At 47.9% G+C, this 14,246-nt stretch overlaps 1 protein-coding gene across 3 annotated transcripts in view; it reads right to left on the bottom strand.

Moving 5' to 3' along the window:
* Positions 1 to 14,246, bottom strand: part of ENO1 (enolase 1) — a 23,155-nt gene that overhangs the window by 3,419 nt on the left and 5,490 nt on the right. For all 3 annotated transcript variants that reach the window (XM_019511787.1, XM_019511788.1, XM_019511786.1), the window contains 6 exons: positions 9,927 to 10,020; positions 7,214 to 7,309; positions 4,110 to 4,168; positions 3,062 to 3,131; positions 2,242 to 2,375; positions 1,378 to 1,600 (listed from right to left, as the gene is read on the bottom strand). In XM_019511787.1, the coding sequence (XP_019367332.1) occupies positions 1,378 to 1,600; positions 2,242 to 2,375; positions 3,062 to 3,131; positions 4,110 to 4,168; positions 7,214 to 7,309; positions 9,927 to 10,011 (667 nt within the window). In that variant the 5' untranslated portion in view covers positions 10,012 to 10,020. The remainder of the gene's footprint in view (positions 1 to 1,377; positions 1,601 to 2,241; positions 2,376 to 3,061; positions 3,132 to 4,109; positions 4,169 to 7,213; positions 7,310 to 9,926; positions 10,021 to 14,246) is intronic.

The following is a 14,246-nucleotide window of genomic DNA, read 5'->3' as shown; positions in this document are numbered from 1 at the left end:
GTTTTTTTTCCCCCCCTCCCCCCCCAAACCCAAGGGCTGCATTTTGCCCTTCCCCGGGCCCCCCCCCCCCGCCCCACAATACAAGCAGCTATTCCTGACAGGCGGCCTGGCTGCAGAGCCCTTTGATACACAGCACCACTTGGCTGCCTGAAAAGGGGACTGCCGGGTGATCGTCATGAGACAGAAATAAGACCCCCATCATTCCTCCCAGACATTGAGCCAAGTGGCAGCTGCACCTGATTATTTACAGTAACAAGTTTCGCACTGTATTTGATAAGACTAAAGCGGTGTTGGTGGTAATCTAGAGTGAGCTGCAAGAGAATTAGCCAGAAGCAGTACTGATTTCCAGATGGAACTTAATTATTAGAGGCCTCTTGAATTGTTAACACAGTTCTTAAGGGGGCAGGGGAAGAAAAGGTAGGAGGATAGGGAAGAATACAGTTAAAATTGACTGATCTTATCAGTTAGTGTTAAGGAGAAGTGGCAGCTTTTGGGATACAGAGAACACCTGGATGTTTGCTCAGGCACCCTCAGCAGAACACCATTTTAGAGGGCAACTGTGGACTCTGTTGCAAACAGCTTTCTGGTAGTACAGAAGCATCTTTAGCACCCTACTGGATGCTAAGTGGCTCCCCTCCTCACTGCGTGGCAAATGGCTGCTGCATGCTGCTAGGCGCAGACGAAGGCACTTTCCGCATTGCTGGAAAGGCGGCTTTGCTCCCAGAGACTTGCGCTGCCTCAGCAACTGAGGCACTGGAACAGAGGTCTATTTGTTCCACTCCTTCACTCTGCCTGTCAGGTTGCATGCTGCCAAAAAGTAACTTAAGACATCCCCTCCACCACAAGGGAGGCAGGGTTAAGGGCAGACCAGCAACAGCAAATTCTCTTCGGTGCAAGCTAAGTGTTCACACCCAACTAAGATGGATGTTAACATGTTTACCCCTTTCTAATCCCCCTCAATGCTCCTGAGCAGGACATGGCTGTCCTCCACGAAGGCAACACAGGAATGAAGTTGCAGCGAGTCACTAAAACCCAAGCTACCTTGTTCACCTGCACAAGTTCATGGGATGACTCTATTACCTAACAATCCAGGCAGAGCCCAGGCAGATTCTGATAGTGGGAAGCCTGGTCTTGTGCAAGTGGCAGTAAATAGTACCCAGTACATCAAGTTTATCCCAAGAAAGCTGTAGGAGATTGGACTAGCTGACATGTAATTCAAAGTCCATCAAAAAGGAACAGCAAGGACAATAGTCAAAGAGACTGTGACAACAGTTTAAGAGACTTAGAGCCTGTGCTCTGCCAAAGCAAGTTCAGCCCTGCTGCCACTGATATGTGATACCAGAGTTTTACTCTCCAAGCTCAACTCTGCTTTTTTACCTTCTTTGTTCTCCAGGATGTTGGGAGCAAAGCCACCCTCGTCACCCACGTTGGTCGCATCCTTTCCATATTTCTCCTTGATGACATTCTTCAAGTTGTGGTAGACCTCAGCACCAATGCGCATGGCTTCCTTGAAGCTCTCAGCACCAACAGGAAGGATCATGAACTCCTGCATGGCCAGCTTGTTGCCAGCATGGGAGCCACCATTGATCACATTGAAAGCCTTGGAAAGGAAAGGAATAGAGGTCAGGGTCAGCTCTCTACTGGGAACACTGCACTTTCCATTTTTCGCCACAACCAATATAAGCCTTAAGTGGTTTCGTATGATGCTCCTTTCCCTTCACAGGCAACAGTCTGCTGTCCAAACCAGCTGCTCTTTTGGGTCCAATTCTTGGCTAACCAAGGTCAGTGCCAATGCAGGCAATGGCTCACAGGCTCTACTCCTGCCCTCAAGCCCCCAGGCTGTTGGTTCACTCACCCTGCACACTTCTCACTCTGCACTAAAGGCTTACTCATTTCCCTAAATAGGGCACCAAGAACATTGCAGCACAAGTCTTGTGACAGTCTGCTTTATCTGCACCCTCAACCACAGTTTAGGTCCTGAAAGCGAGTTTTAGCAAGAGACCCTTTGACCAAGCTATTAGTTGAGCTTTTCTCCAAAGTCAAGAGTACTGTGCTGATGCACCCTGCTGCAGCTTTGCTGTCATTCGGGGGGAAGGAAGTAGATTATGAGCAGCCAGTGAGAAGCAGGAGTCCCATAATCTTGCAACGCCACACTCTCGGTCCTTCTGGCATTTTGGAAAATCTCTTTCCACAAAAATAAGAAAGGAACATCAGGAAAGCAGCAAAACTAAAAAGACTTACAGGAACTGGCAGGATGACTTCAGAATTCCCAGCAAGATCAGCAATGTGACGGTACAGGGGTACACCCTTCTCAGCAGCACCAGCTTTGCACACGGCCAGAGACACACCCAGAATGGCATTAGCACCAAACTTGGCTGGAACAGAACAGGGAAACTGTCACCTGGTGTATTATACAGATCAAACCCACCTCACCTCAGAGGAAGTCAGCTATGTTAATGGGATTATGGCTTTAATTTTATAATCTATAAATGAGCCAGTGTTTGAGCCACTGACCACAACCTAGGCAGTCTCAAGCCAAGCTCCCTTCTTTGCTCTCACTTGGTTCAATTCCATTTACTGAGGGGCTTTCCTTATTTCTGAACATGCCAAATTCCGTCCCACGGACCAACAGGTTACCAGCACATAGAGCCCACAATCCTATCGGTAGACTAGTAAAGGGAATAGGCACCTCCTTTATCAATGACTATTCTTGTGGGCCATTAGGGATCATGGTAAAGTAGTGAGGGCCATGGTGCGGAGCAGTGATTCCCACCCAGTGTGCCAGGGCACCCTGGAGTACCACAAGTGCCATTAAAGGGTGCCTCACAGTGTGAGGAGATGAGCAGATGAGCCAAGTAGATGAATGAAGGCTCAGGCTTGAGCCACCATTGCCCACAGCCCCTCTGCAATGAGCTAAGCTCATTTCCCCAGGTAGGAGATACACACACATACATACAACACTCTGTTCTGACTACTGCTCCGACACTTCATTGCCTTCACATCACAATCCAGGACACACTCGCTGCCAAGCAAGCAAGTCTGCAGAGAAAGTGTCACTTACACTTGTTCTCTGATCCATCCATTTCCAGCATCAGTCGGTCAATCTTCTCCTGCTCCACAACATTGATGTTCTACAGAAGGGAAGGACAAGGTGAAACCCCACTGAGAAATAAAGCCATACTGTGTCACCTGCCAGCCTGTGGATTTCTTCACTGCCTCCACTTCAAGGACTGGTATTAGCTGGAGGCCTGAAGTGGTGCAAAGTTTGCAACTCCCAGTCATTTACACAGTCCCAGGAGGAAAACACTGTATGCAACGGCAGAGCAGGGAAGCTAGTTTTACTATATGAATGGCTACTGGCTTCTAGTTAGGTATAAACTGTAATCAAGTAAACCTGGATAAGCTCTAAGAGGCAGGTAATGAAAACCCCCCACCCCTGCTGATCCCCAACTGCATTACTTCCATGCCCTGAAGGAAATTCTTAATCCTCACTTTAGTTAAGTCAGCTTCCCCACTCCATCTCCACCCCAACCCAGGAGAAGGACAACTGAAGCCGCACATTCCTCATTTAGACTGCAAATAAGGATAACTGACTCTAGTTCACTCAGATTTTCACACCCATCATAAGCTTTCCCCCTCATTCTAACTTCTCGGACTTGTCTCCAGAGGTTGTTACCACTGCAACCACATCACTTACTGTGGATGCTACTAAAAAAATAGGCTGGCTTGGATAACTGACTCTGAGTCAGGCCAGGCTCATAAACTACGTTGAAACTGAAATCCCAGTCTTTAAGCTTCTAAGAACCAAGTATTACACAAGATGGGTTTTGAGTTCTTGGCATGAGGAGGGAGTGTGCACTGAACATTCACAAGGTGGATCGGTGTGCTGCAAGATACAGATGTTGCCACAGACTAAGTCAGACAACATTTTGGGTACCTCTGGGTTATAGCTGCACTGAGTGGATGCTGTTATTGTCCTTAGAAGGGAGCTTGTTCTCATGCACTTGCACAAAGGCCAGCTACCATCATTTAGGGGGGCAAAACGAGTTACTACTGGGAAATGCTGCATTTGCATTAATTGGTGTTAGTTAAATAATGAATGCTCCTACCTTGCTAATCAGTGCAGGTGCAATTGTTTTATTGACGTGCTCAACAGCTTTTGAGACACCTGGAAGGAACAAGCACATCAAATCACTGATCAAACACAGGCCAAGCAGGCATTAATAGATGATCACTAGAGAGAAACCTGACCCCAACCACCCTATGTCATTCTTTCCCACCCATCAAACCTTGGTTTTCAATGCCAGGTCTAAATGCTTTCAGGACATGAGCTCAGGTGTGTGGCAAGTTATATCATGGAAAATAGCCATCATCTAAGAATGCCTGCTGGAAGGTTAGTTTGCAAGACCATGCACTGGAGAAATCTGTCCATGTGACAGGTTGCAATGAAACAAGCATCCATTACCTGAGTACACAATGCTGGCGCCAGGAACTCGTTAACATACTTAACAGCTCTGGATACACCTGACAGAGTGAAATGGACAAGAGTAAAGGAAGAGATGAAAGCCCACAGAAGAACAAAGCAGACCATGCAGAAGGAGAAAGAGGAAAAAAAAAAAAAAAAAAAAAAAAGGTCAGAGGCAAGCCCGGGAAGGACTGTGGCCATCTCAGGCTAGCAGAATGCCCTATCCTCAGCAGCAGATAGAAGCAAAGAGGTCACAAGACACTGCAAGTTACTCATCTCCAGCCAACCCTGGTTGATTATGCCCCCCCAGGCATCTTGCCCAGTTCCACAATCCACTATGAAATTTGCAGCACTTCAGGCCTTCATTGGCTGAACATGGCAACTTTCAGGAAAGGCCTTCAGGATCTTTAAGTAGCAGGGGTGGGAAAGGAGGCAAGGGAATGAGGATTTAAGAAAAGGGCCAATTTTTATTTGTTTAAATATCTGCAGCCAGGTCATGTCCTGAACATGGGTGCAGGTATCAGAGTTCTGCCCTTGGGTGAAGCAGCTGCCCGCCAGTACAAGGTGCTGCCCGTGCGCCAACATTTTCCTTTGATGAACAAATGAATGAGAGGAGAAGGACAGATGCAGGATCAGCACACACAGCCATGCTACTTCCGTACACAGCTAGGATCAGCCCAGCTGTTCAACGCAGAATCAAAACAATCCAGCAAGTCAGTTGTGCCTGCAAAATGCACAGCCTGCCATTACAAGAGATCACTCCCCCCAAAACCCTGACAGACTGCTTTTCCTCCATCAGCATAGCATATAGAAAAATTCAGCAGCGCACACATACCCCTCTCCTGTGATGAGGGCTCTCAAACAAGATGCAAGCTAGTAGCTGGTACAAAAGGCTCCTTTGTTCAGAGGACATTGAGCAAGTCTGTTAAATAAAACTGGCTAAGAATAGCGAAGGCAGATTCAACCTGCATTATTTAACAGAGGCTCTTGCCTGCCATCTGCTCAGAAAGCTTCAGCCTAATTTCCCTTCATTCTTTATTGGAGATCTGAGAGCCTGTTGCTCCCGCATCTCATTCCTTGCCCGACACAACAGTCTTCAGACAGGCTTGCTAGCAGTAGACATTGATGTAATTTCAAGCAGAGAGCTGGGGCTCCATACACAGAATCGCCTGCAGCAACAGATAAGCCCTCAAAATCCTAGTTGCACAGAGAAATGTCTGGCTTCCCCTCCTTGCCTAGGAGTGCTTCCAAACACTTGATGTGGCTAAATTTGAGACATCAAGTCCTTCTGTTCTACCAGAGGGGCTCCACATCTTGGCCAGCTGGGAATTTTTTGCATTCCCATGTTTATTGTTATGCTTTTGGGCTAAGCTCTTTTCTTATTTTAATTGAAGAGCATAATCCAATGAAGATCCCTGTTCTTTCCCAATATGGATGTTGCATTATATTGGATCTAGTTCCCCCTGGATAGTAACCACCACTCAAGTGAAGACCAACAACAGGAGTTTAATCACTCCTGACTCTGATATACAGCAGCAATACCTGACTACATGTAGAATATACAGCACCATGGAGGCCTTCAGAGCTTCTAAATATACATGATCCCCCCCACCCCAGAGCAAGAGAAGTAACAGATATCAACATACAAACCTCACCAATGCAAATAATGTTAAGTGATTGCATTAATTACTCAAATTGACAGGTTATTACAGCAACAGGAAAGAAACAGCTCTGCACCTCTGAAGGAGACAGGTTTATAAACCGAGTGTTTCATGGTCGTGGGCACTTTGACTTGTTTACAGACGGAACCGCACAAATGCACAGGCTCTAGTTATCACTTGGCAGTTCCCTCCAAGTCACCATGATCAGGACTGCAGTAGCTCATGGTCATACTTTTTGCAGGCCCATCCTAAAGACTGCAGTTTGAAAGCTAACTTTGCCCTCTCAGCAAGATAAGCTCCTGCCCCAAACAAGATGGAGCTGACTAAATGCAGCTGTTCTTTGAACTGGACAACATCTGCAGAGAATTTGGAGCACAACAGGCAAGCTTCCTTTTAAGATTAGCTCAGCATCCCCACCAGCTGCTTTGGATTGCAGATTCCATCAGTAGGAAATTTTAGTTTTTCTTCCTCAACTTGATACCAGACTGCACAGATTGCTACCAAATGGTTCTGGGGACAGCGTTTTCAGCACTCAGCCCACAAGCTCTCTCCAGGCTCTACATAGCGATCATTCCACTAGCTAGCAAGTCTAGATAACGAGCTCTTGGACTGGGTGGCTTGGATGCCCATCATTCAGCACCTGTTCTGTGGTCCACAAAGGGTTCTCTTGTGTGAAGTCACATGCAGGGCAACACAAAAGCTGACTGATGAAATAGCTACTGCATACCTTGACATCCAGGACCAGCTAAACAGGAGCGGCTGAGCTCTGTATACTCACCTAGGCAAGCACAAGCATTTAAGGTGCTTGCTGTTACCAGCTTTAGCTGTTCTAGAGCTCTGAGAACACAGCATCAGAGCACTTCCATGCAGCGATTCAACCCAACTTGCTGTTAAAATGACTTCATGTAGGCCAGTAACCATCATGTTAACACACAGCAGGGAGGATGGGATGGAAGGTCAAGCAGCTCTGTTGTGATCTAACAGGAGGCAGCTGGCACAAGAACTGGCGCTCTAATATTGGCAGCAACATGTCCTGCACATCAGCTCAGGCTGGACACTGCAGAGAAAAGTGAGTTTGGGGTTTTACCTTTTCCCATGAAGCGAGTCTTGTCATTGTCACGGAGCTCCAGAGCCTCATAGATTCCAGTTGAGGCACCACTTGGAACGGCAGCTCTGAACAGACCTGATTAAAACAGAAAAAAGGTGTGCAACTCACAGGGAACTGGATCCCAGGGAGCCTTCTGTGCCTGGGCCACTAATGCGACATCACTAGAGATACCCTCTTCACACTGAGATCTCCTTGCTGAATCAGGAAACTTTCCTCCCTAATAGAACTTCTGACTATACGATTAACCCATCAAGACAGCTTGACTTGTGGAAGATGGGCTGGATTAACAAACCCGACCCCAAAAACGAACAAACCAAGAGTTTGCCACCTCTATGTCTGCAGCAGACACAGGCTCTCTATGACTCATAGGCAGATGGATAAATCACCCATATGTCACTAAGCAATGGAGGCATCTAGCAGAGACTGGCAATTGCCTCAAGTTAGCCAGAGAAGCATCACTTAATTCCTATTAAAGAGGATCCCTGCCAGGGTTTACTCAATACAGAGAGTGCAAATACAATTTTTGGCTCCTAGCAGAAGCAGAAGAACCGTTTCAGACTAGTCCCAATGGGGTAGGTCATGCTGTGGATTTGCCCATTGCCAGAACAGTTTTCTAGTCATTTAAGAGTTGCCCCTCAAGCTGAGCATAAGCTCCAGGCACTCCACTCTCCTTGCTGAGATTGCTCTACATAGGGAAAGAGGGAATCACTCGCTTTAGAAATAAGGAGTCCACTTGGATCCCACTGATCTTCTGTCCTCATCCCATCACACCAGGGAGATTAGGCTGGGACATCTCATTAAGAGAAGGCATTTATGTATTACAGCTATTGTAAGTGCTCATTCCACCAAGCCACCCTAGTATGGATCAGCACAATGGAAGTGTCAGATCTCATCAGACATGGGGCACCAAACAAAAAGAACCTACTAAGAAGCAGGAGCTGACCTTGTGGTGACCAACGGAGATGAAAGAGGTTAGATACGCAGCCCCAACCATAGCAAAGAAGCTGTCTAGCAGTGTCTAGAACAGGAGTGGGCAATTATTTTGGGTGGAGGGCTGCTTACTGAGTTTTGGCAAGCCGTCGAGGGCCGCATGACAGGCAGCCAGGGGCAGATAAATATTAATTTTCTAAATTTTTTAGGGGCCCTGTGAACTGGATAGAATGGCCTGGCAGGCCGCACCTGGCCTACGGGCCACATTTTGCCCAGCCCAGTCTAGAAACATCCCACACTAAAATAGCAGTGTTGGAGCAAAAGGCACTGATAGATTTTCTTTTTCCTAGGCTTGCACTGCAGCCTGGGGCCTACAGTCAGCTAACTGCTGAGGAAGAGAGATTGCTCGACTACAGGAAGTGGTAGCGAGCACTTCTGAAGAGAAGTCAAAACTAGAGAGCTGAACGTGAGGTACACCTTAAAAGGGAGGAGTGAGGGCAAGGCAGAGCAGAGGAGCAAGCCAAAGCCACCACTGGTGGCTGTTGAAGCATGGAGCCAAAGGCTGTTGCTTACATGGGGGCTTTGCCCCAGTGAGTCCTCAGTGATGTTCATCCCTGCTTCCAGCAGGGTAAGCACCACTGGCCACATACAAAGCTGCCAGCAACAGCATATCAGGCCACTTGAGGCTAGGTAGTTCATTTAAAGGCTACTCTCCTAGAGCCCCTGTTTTCAAGTTCAGAAATTCCCATGCAGGTTTGTAGGAGACATGGGTAAAAAAGGTCTACTTCAGACCTGCTGGTAACCACAAAGCCTGCAGGGGAAGCTGTGCAAACTAAAAGCAAGCTTATTTAGTGCTCACTTTTCTGACATGTGAGAAAATTATTAGCTCTTCCACACTCATTAGGCAGCAGCTTGGACAGAGAACGCATTATTAGTGGGCACATCAGCTTGTTCTAACACCCAAGCACAGGGCAGTAGAGTCAAACCAGTAGTGTGCTTTGTCCCCGTCCGTCCAATTTCCCAAACTCTACTCATCACTTGCTGGCAAAGCTTGCAGGACAGGGAGGTTCTCAGCTCTGTGCACAGGACGTGACCATGAGCACACACTCACTGGAAACCCCACTGTGCATGCTCAGCTTAATTAAGCCAACAGAGTCCATCGTGGGGAAATTGGATGGAAGTTCTTCCTTGGGCTTCAATAGTCAGTGTAGCTTAATGAGTTGAGCAGGAGTAGTAGTAAAGCAGAAGGAACACATGAAAGCCTCACCTGTGGAGTACCAATTAGCACCCTTTCATACTGGGGGCAGGGGCTTGAAACTAAGAAGTGGAGACCCCATGATAATTTGCCAGCCACTGGTCTCAGTCTGCCAGCTACTACTAGATAGGTGCTGAAGCCAGAGCTTTTCCCTGGATAGGTTCCTGTGTAGCAGTCTCCATGCTACAGAGAAGCCTATTAAAATGAGAAAGAGACACAAAAGGGCTGGAGGGAGAAACTCCCTGAGCCTACATCTTCCAAAATAAGCCGTAAGATTTAGGGGTTCTCTCTTCCCCCTCCCCTAGAACAGCTCAGGTAACAGTAATACCATAAAAAGTTTTATATGCCAATCAAATACCATCTAGCTCTTCCTCCTTAACCTCTCTCCATGTAAGCCCATTTCACATCACCAGGAGACCCTGGCATATGGAGGGGACCACCTTGCAGGTGCACAACACTCCTGGCCAGAAACAACTCACAAGTTGAGTTCAGAAAACAAAAACTCACCTTTGTTGGTATAGAGATCTACCTCAACAGTGGGGTTCCCACGGGAGTCAAAGATTTCACGAGCGTGGATCTTGAGAATTGACATTTTGAATACCTGCAAAAAAATACATATTAAGGAGGGGGAGACACAAAACAGAAGCACGTGGTATCACCAAGTGCCACCAACACGGTCAATATTGCTACTCACTTTCTTTAGCAGACATAAGAAAAAGTTACAAGAAAAAGCGAAGAGCAGGTATTTTTTCCTTTGCTAAAAAGTTTCTTCTCTGTGTTTTAGAAATAGTATAACTGGTTCATTTGGCCTGCAGAGTTTTCAAAAAGGTGGCAAAATGATTTAAACCAAAGTTCCTTTGAAAAACACCAGCCCAGAGAAAAGTAAAGCATCCTTGATACACACAGGTAGTAGGTAAAGCCCCCTCATGGAAAAAGCTTTGAAACGCAGAGGTTGCCAGTCCCATTCCTTGTAGTCAAGGGCAAGTAACTTTAACAGCCGCTTCACTGGTACTCCATATGGTATAGGGCTCATCTGCAGGTGCAGAGCATATAAGTTTCTATTTTCTCCATCCATGTCCCCCCATTTGTTTTCCTGCCATCAAGCACCTATCGCTCGTTCACTCCTAACTGTACAGAACAGTACTAACGGGCAGCCGTATACAAATGCTGATTTACATGGATCAAGGGATCAGTTTTGGCAAGTGCCTTTTCTACTCCAGTTACTAAATCAGCCATGACGTCCTCTAAAATCTGTCTCTATTTAAAGCTTTTCTGGTACCCAGCCACCTAGACAGAGCTAGCAGCACAGATTAACCAGGGCATACTAGAGTGAATATACCCTTCAGGTTTCCCTCCCCTGCGTTTCAAAGGGAGCCTCCAAAAAACAATATTCTGGCATGCTTTTTCTTTGCGTGTCTCAACCTATTAAGGGACCAAAGCTACCCGCTGTATAACAAGCAGCCTGCAGAGTAACACTGCTCTAGCTGGGATGCTGAAAACCTCGCAGTGGAGAGAGCAATTCATTTGACAAGGGGGAAGGAAAGGGAAATCTCCCAGTCTTCACTGTTACAGAGCTTTAAAGATATCTGCTGGTGCTGGGGAGCACAGTACATCAGTAACATGACAATAGCAGATTGGCTCTGCTCCTATTATGTGTCCTCAGCCTAGGTTTTAAAGGAGAATAAATGCCATTTACTGCAGTTATGCAAGGCTGGACGGGTTTTAAACCAACTCCAGGAAGCAGCCACGTACAATGGTTTAAGCAACAAGGCTAGTTTCTACAAGGACTCCGTATCTAGAAGCATTTCCATCCCAGCAGGGTGGGGTCACTGCTTCTGGGAATGGACAAAGAGCCTCAAGGAGATTGCTAAAATACCGTGATTAGGGCTGTAACTGATGGTTCCCAGAGAAGGAAGGGGATCACCTCCCTCCCTGACTTCTGCTCCAGCACCAGGAGGCCATTTTGTTTCATCCCTTTAACTCAGTGAGCTGTCTGGCTCATTCTGAAATGGGGGAGTGAGGAGCAAGGGGACAAGAAGCCTTTTTTATTGAGGGGTTGTTTTTTGTTTTTTGGGTTTTTTTTTTTGAGAAAAAAACCAACCCCCACCTTTTTCTGCTCCGCTGCAAGAGCCACAGATTGTCAAAGTTCAGTCCGACTGTACAGCCATCTGTGGTAGAGATGCGACTGCACAAAAGTGTCCTGCAGCATGACAATCCTGACTTGCATCTCCTTCCCCTCTGTGCTCCCTTGCCTTTTCCCAGGGATAGCTTAGGGCACACACTCCCCTCCCATGATGTCTGATTGCTGGTATGATGCAGTGTTTCCTTTCCCGGGGCCCAAATCCCTATAATCCAGCTGAGGTTGCTTTTAAACAGCAAAGCTCATTAGGCTCTCCTATAGGCTGCATCTTACTTTCATTTTCAGGGCTGCAGTTCAATCAAAGAAATGATGTCCTACCTTCCAAGAGAGATGTCAGTTCACAAGGAAACGGAGCAGTGAACTTCTCCCTTGTACAAGCAGGTGACTATTTCTCCTAAGCGTTCCTCACTGTGGCCATCTCATAAGGTCCCGGACAAGGAGGCACATTGCTCCAACGTCCTTGACAAAATGCCCTCCCCAAAGCCCCTCCCCTTCCTTAGCAGCCATGCAGTTTCCAGCGCTGCAGCCTTACACAACTGCACAGAGCCGTCTGCCGGACAGTTTGCCCCAACACGGCTCAGGTGCCTCCTGCCCCGATCCACTCCACCTCAGCTACGAAGGGGAAAGGAGAACAAGCGCCACCGCAACCGAGGTATGCTCCAGCCTGCCCGACTTCATGGTGCTGGTTGCATGCCGGGGAGAAAAGACTCTAGAGAAGCCAACATCTACAAAAGGATTTGGAAGGCAGAAATGTTCCTGGAGTCTATTCAGTGCTTGGAGATGGAGCCGTGAATATAAAGTCTGCACAGCGGCAGCTTTGTATCTTGGTAGTTACAAAAAAGGAGGGGAAACACTGGGCAACTAAGTTGCTCCTGATCTATCCACAGGGTCAATTCTCCTATTAGGAAGACAGGAAAAGGCAGGCAGGGAAACACTAGGCTGGGACTTGGGGTGTCCCAAATTCTGCCACATCAAGCCTCTCAGATGTCTTGACTTAGGTCCCACCCAAATTCTGGTGTATGGGGACAGTACATCACACTAGCAGCTGGCACGGCCAGTTAAGCTAATTTCAACCTCAGGATTAAACAGATTGAAGAGACTTTTAGGCCACATCTTCATTGCCAAAAGAGGGAAGGATTTTGTGGCTTACTCGCACTTGCTAAATCACTACGCAAATGCCCCTCTTCTGGTAAGGAAATATGGTCAAAGATGGACACAGCCACTCGTTGCTACTCAATACGACAGGCTGCCGAGGACCACGAAGCAGTCTAAAGCGCGAGAGCACGTCCATGGCAGAGTCCTGCCTCTCTGCAGGGCCCAGGTTTTGGAATACAGCCACCAGCAGTTTGCTTGAACTTCCACTTGGTGCTGAACAGGATTTCCTGGAGGTTTGCAACCTCACCTACACCAGGTAATGAGCAAATGCAGCAAGGCGAGGTCCTGACACATTGCTTCCACAAGATAAGATGCGGCCAGAGTACGACCTTAGCCAGGACTCCTTCAGATCCCACCTCTCGACATACAGCACGTGGCTCATTCATTTGTATGCCTTCCACGCAACGGCCCTTAGGACCATGCTTGGCACCCAGTGTGGCAGGGAATGCAAAAGTCAGGAAATGCCCAACTGTTCAGAGTCCACATTTTTAATCAAGCGGAGGCCAGGGACTGCATTGCCTCCACTTGTGGTTTTGGAAGCGAAACCAGGGCTTGCTTCCTTCCTGTACAGCTCAAAGCCTGCATCCCTGCCCTGTGACTCAGCACAGCCATTAACGGCCAGTCTGGATGACTAAAATTCCTCTCCTGCCCACCTGCACCAACCCAATGCCAGTCAAAAGGAGACTTTGCACCATTTTTTCACTAGTGCATCAAGACCGTGGAGAGTCCCATCAGGTTATGGGCAGTTACCTCCCGCCCTGTTCCAAAAGTAATGGGACGTTTCATTATTTTCACCGTCAGATTTCGTGACGGCCGCTAGCAGAGAACATTGCTCAAGCAATACATTCAATATTTGAGAACCAGGGCTGAAGGGCAGCTACTGTTGCAAGAGAGGAGAAGGTACAGGGGGCTGAGCAATATCCAAGGCAAACCGTCACTTGGACTGTTAATCATTAAGAGGGGCATTTCATCTAGTCTTTGGAGGAAGCAGGCTGCAGAACAAATACGCACCCCAAAAGCTGCTCCCTCCCATCTATACAGCATGACTCAGTTCTTCTCACTACAGGGACGTGCACTCCTACTCCGTACCACTAACGTCATAGGAAAAGGAGGACTTGGGTAACCTGCATATATTACCGCGGCTGAGTCATAAGAGGCCGTTTCTAGAGGTCTAGTTCCCACTGCAAAGAGCACGTGCTGACTGCTACGGCGTGCCTGGCCTGGCTGATATCAGCACGACCCAGGGGCCTGCAGGCCTTGCAAATCACTCCCTAGCTCTGCCCAGATTAGATGAGGAGCTGGTATGCGAGGCAGGGGAGCAGCCCAGAACGGCTGCTCTGCCCTCCTGTTTCAACACCAGGCCCTTGCCCTGGCTCTGCACCCAACAGCACCTGTGTGGGCAGGGAAGTGAAACCCAGGAGGGAAGCAGGGAGGGATTCAGGGCACGGGGGAGGATAAGGAAATGGAGGGAGGGAAAAGGAAGATGAAGATGCGGCGGGAGGGCGTTGCAGCTGCCTCTGGGGTGGACGCGG

The sequence above is a fragment of the Gavialis gangeticus genome, unplaced genomic scaffold (assembly GCF_001723915.1).
Source record: "Gavialis gangeticus isolate Ggan-Ray unplaced genomic scaffold, GavGan_comp1, whole genome shotgun sequence".
NCBI lineage: Eukaryota > Metazoa > Chordata > Crocodylia > Gavialidae > Gavialis > Gavialis gangeticus.
Note: the sequence above shows the minus strand (reverse complement) of the source record. Positions and strands in the feature narration are given on the sequence as shown.